Source organism: Aristolochia californica, unplaced genomic scaffold (assembly GCF_029961685.1).
Source record: "Aristolochia californica isolate CCGP_79_NKW_82.1479 unplaced genomic scaffold, dmAriCali1.0.hap1 SCAF_11, whole genome shotgun sequence".
NCBI classification, from domain to species: domain Eukaryota; kingdom Viridiplantae; phylum Streptophyta; class Magnoliopsida; order Piperales; family Aristolochiaceae; genus Aristolochia; species Aristolochia californica.
Window position 1 is genome coordinate 3780944 of NW_027181782.1, and position 3772 is coordinate 3784715.

The 3772-nt window shown below is 38.2% G+C and overlaps 1 protein-coding gene across 1 annotated transcript; it reads left to right on the top strand.

Moving 5' to 3' along the window:
* Positions 1-919: 919 nt before the first annotated feature.
* LOC137943505 (secreted RxLR effector protein 161-like) lies at positions 920-1275 on the top strand. The gene is made up of 2 exons (XM_068789001.1): positions 920-1071; positions 1176-1275. Exons 1-2 carry the CDS (start codon positions 920-922, stop codon positions 1273-1275), a joined length of 252 nt encoding a protein of 83 aa, XP_068645102.1.
* Positions 1276-3772: the final 2497 nt, after the last annotated feature.

Below are 3772 nucleotides of genomic sequence, written 5' to 3' on the forward strand. Positions count from 1 at the left end.
ACAACAACATTAGATGTTGAAGGATACAAAAGGGTTGAACAATCGATCGTCGTTGAGGTTTGAGGTAAATAAAAGCTACTATCAACCAACTAAAGAGAGAATCGACGAGAGCAATTAGAGTAAAGAGTTTTTTCTTAAAAAAAAAAAAAACCATGCTAACAAGTTGAGGTTAGAAAATTTTAAGTTTGGCTTGTTATATTTAAGGAACTTTATTTCAAGTTTGAGCTCAAACTAAACTAATTAGGCTCTACAACTTAACAGGCTAGTGGTAAAGGGCTTTCAATAAAAAGAACGCATTGACTTCACTGAGATTTTCTCTCCAATAGTGAAATTGACTACTATTAGAACAGTGTTTGGACTAGTGGCAAATGAAGACTTGCACTTAGAGCAGTTGGATGTAAAGACAACCTTTCTTCATGGTGATTTGGAGGAAGAAATTTACATGATGCAGCCATAGGGTTTTAAAGCACAAGGAAAGGAGAAAATAGTGTGCAAACTTCAAAAGAGTTTGTATGGTCTTAAACAAGGTCCAAGACAATGGTATAAGAAGTTTGACACCTTTACGAGTATTAATGGTTTTTTGAGGTGCTAGGCGGATCATTGTTGTTATGTGAAGAAGTTTGATGACTCCTACATTATTCTAATGTTATATGTTGATGATATGTTGATAGCAAGTGTTTGCAAACAGGAAATAGATAAGTTGAAAAGGGAGTTGTCTAAAAAGTTTGCAAACAGGATTTGGGTACTGCAAAACAAAACCTTGGGATTAGGATTACTAGAGACATTGATGTCTTGAAACTGTCACAAGAAGAATATGTAAAGGTGTTGAGTAGATTCAACGTGAATGATGCAAAACCAGTGAGTACTCCTTTGGCTATCTAAGGAGCAATCACCTTTTACAGAGCAAGAGTGAGCCAACATGGTCAGTGTTCCTTATGCTTCTGCTATTGGCAGTCTCATGTATGCCATGGTGTACACTAGACCAGACATAGCCCATGCAATGGGAATTGTGAGCAAATATATGAGTAATTCGGGTAAACAACATTCGGAAGCAATGAAGTGGATTCTCAGGTATTTGAGAGGCATTGCAGACTTAGCCTTATGTTTCAAAAAGTCAAATTTGGGATTACAAGGTTATGTAGATGCTGACATGGCTCTCTAGACATTGATGGCAGGAAGAGTACTACTGGATATATATACACATTGGATGGTACAGCAGTTAGTTGGGTCTCTAAGTTGCAGAAGATAGTTGCTCTTTCCACCACTAAGGCATAATATGTCGTCGTGACCGAACCCAGCAAAGAGATGGTATGGTTGTAGTCTTTCTAGGAAAAATTAGGTCTCAAGCATGGGAAGAATGTGTTGTATTGTGACAATAAGAGTGCAGTTCATTTAGCAAAGAATCATGTTTATCATGCCAGAACAAAACACATACAAGTGTGTTATCACTTCATCAGATCAGCTCTAGAGGATGGAGTTAGCACTTAAGAAGATTCAAGGGAGTCAGAATCCGGGTGATATATTGAAGAAGACTGTAACGATCGAGAAATTGAAGTTGTGTGCAACTTCAGTTGAACTTCTCTCTGAGGATTGAGAAGTTGTTGACGCTGCAAAGGAGGGATTAGTGATAGATTAGTCTCCAAGTGGGAGATTGTTAAGTTGTGGAGTCTAATTAACGTTTTATGCTGAGTTTGGGAATTTCACTCTTGTAATGCGGTTGCCCTAGCTTTCTCTTTAAATTGGGGGGCGCCGCTTTTAGGGTTTTACGATCTTAAACCAAGGAACATCTCGAGTTGCAACCCGAGAGGTTAGAGAGAAACACTTGTAAGTGTGCGATTTCTCTTGTAAATTATTTCATCTTCATAATGGATTACTACAACAACAAAAGACAAGACGTAGTCTCACCTTGAGGCAAACCTATATAAATATTGTTATGTTTTTCCATGCTTATTTTTCCCTTCTTCCACGTTTATTATTATTACTCTCATTAGCTTGGAATTAGGGCGTCTAATTTCTAACAAAGTCGATTGGCCTGGAACCGGCCTCTCGTCGACGCCTCTAATACAAAAAGATAGAAAAGAGAAGAAAGGGAATAGATGAAGTGGGGAAAATTTCTTGTACGCCTCTAATGCCTAGGATGAGCTCGACACATTGATCTTCCCTTTCCTCCTTTAAAAACATGTTTTACCAAAGAGGTTTCAAGCCTTCTAAGAAAAAGGAGCAAGATAGTGAGATCGATCATCGTCTTCCTCTGTTGGACCCCAGGATAAACTCTACACCTCACGCCCAACCTATTCCACCTCCAGAGACTAAAACTGCTTTCTGCTTGAAGAATTATAAGCTCTCTAGAGGAGGACAAGAAAAGCACGAAAGGTTGTATTCAGTTCTGCTTTGCCTACAAAGCACCCTTTCTATCTATGGAGAATAAAAAAGTAAAAATGAAGAAAAATATAAATAAAAAGAAAAAACAAAACCGAATTCAACCTCCTAGGAGATAGAATTGCTGATGACTTCATTCCACATGCTCACATTCAGAGTAGACCTTAACTTGAACAAATACGCGAATTGAGGAGATCATTTCCTATCGACAAAGAAGAACAAAAAAATATTAAAAAAAGAAAAGAAAGGGGGAGAAAAAAGGAAAGAAACAGAAATTCAAAAATACAAGAAACAAAATAGATGAAGTGGCAAAAATTTCTTGAATGCTTCTAATGCCTGGGATGAGTTTGACACCTCGATCCTCCCCTTCCTCCTCCGAGAACTTTCTTTAAAAGAGTGATTTCTAGCCTTCTACGAGAAAGGAGGAGCGAGATACTGAGATCGATCGTCGTCTTCCTTTTGTATAGTCCATGAAGAACTCAACACCTCATGCCCAACCTATTCCACCTCCAGAGACTAGAACTGTTTTTTTGCCAAAGAATTATAAGCTCTCTAGAGGAGGAAAGGAAAGGCACGAAAGGTTGAATTCGGTTCTGTTTCGCCTACAACACAGCCTTCCTATCTGAAATGAATAAAAAAAGAACAACTGTAAAAATAAAAATAAAAGAACAAGAAGAAACAAGAGGAAGAAAAACCTATCCCAACTAATAAATTAAACATTTTTGTTATTACTAATCATGTGGGACTATTCCTTAAGACTCCCCCTCATGTGTATGCCCTCTGGGATCTTACATGTGGATAATTGGGTGGAGACTCACATATGAGTACCTGCTCTGATACCAGGTGAAGTTGGATCCAAAGCCTATCCCAAAATGACTAGTCAACTTAGGAAACATTCTTTCCAAACTAATAAACTCAACATATTTGTTATCACTAATCCATGTGAGACTATTACTTAACACCCTCTCCGGTAAAAAAAACACACGAGCTCTTCTGTCGTGATTGGAAAATAACAACAACAGTGTCTTTCTCCTAAGAGCACCCCCCCTAGGAGTCGGAAGTAATCATGCCTTCATCCCGAATGTGCTCACAATCAGAGTAGACCGTAACGTGAATAGAGACCCGAATGAAGGACACCTTCTTCCTATCGGCACTAAAAAACAACAAAAATATAAAAAGAAAAAAAAGGAAGAAAAACAAAAAAAAACAAAATTTAGAAAATACAAAAAGTCAGAAAAGAGAAGCAAGGGAGTACATGAAGTGGGGAAAATTTCTTGTACGCCTCTAATGCCAGGGAGGAGCTCAAGACCTCGATCCTCCCTTTCCTTCAAGAACTTGTTTTACCAAAGAGGTTTCAAGCCTTCAAAGTGAAAGGAGCAAGACAGTGAGATCG

Coding starts and splice junctions, on each gene's coding strand:
- LOC137943505 (XM_068789001.1), top strand. CDS start 920: ATGGTCAGTGTTCCTTATGCTTCTGCTATTGGCAGTCTCATGTATGCC. Junction 1,072..1,175: donor GCAATGAAGTGGATTCTCAG/GTATTTGAGAGG, acceptor CATTGATGGCAG/GAAGAGTACTACTGGATATA.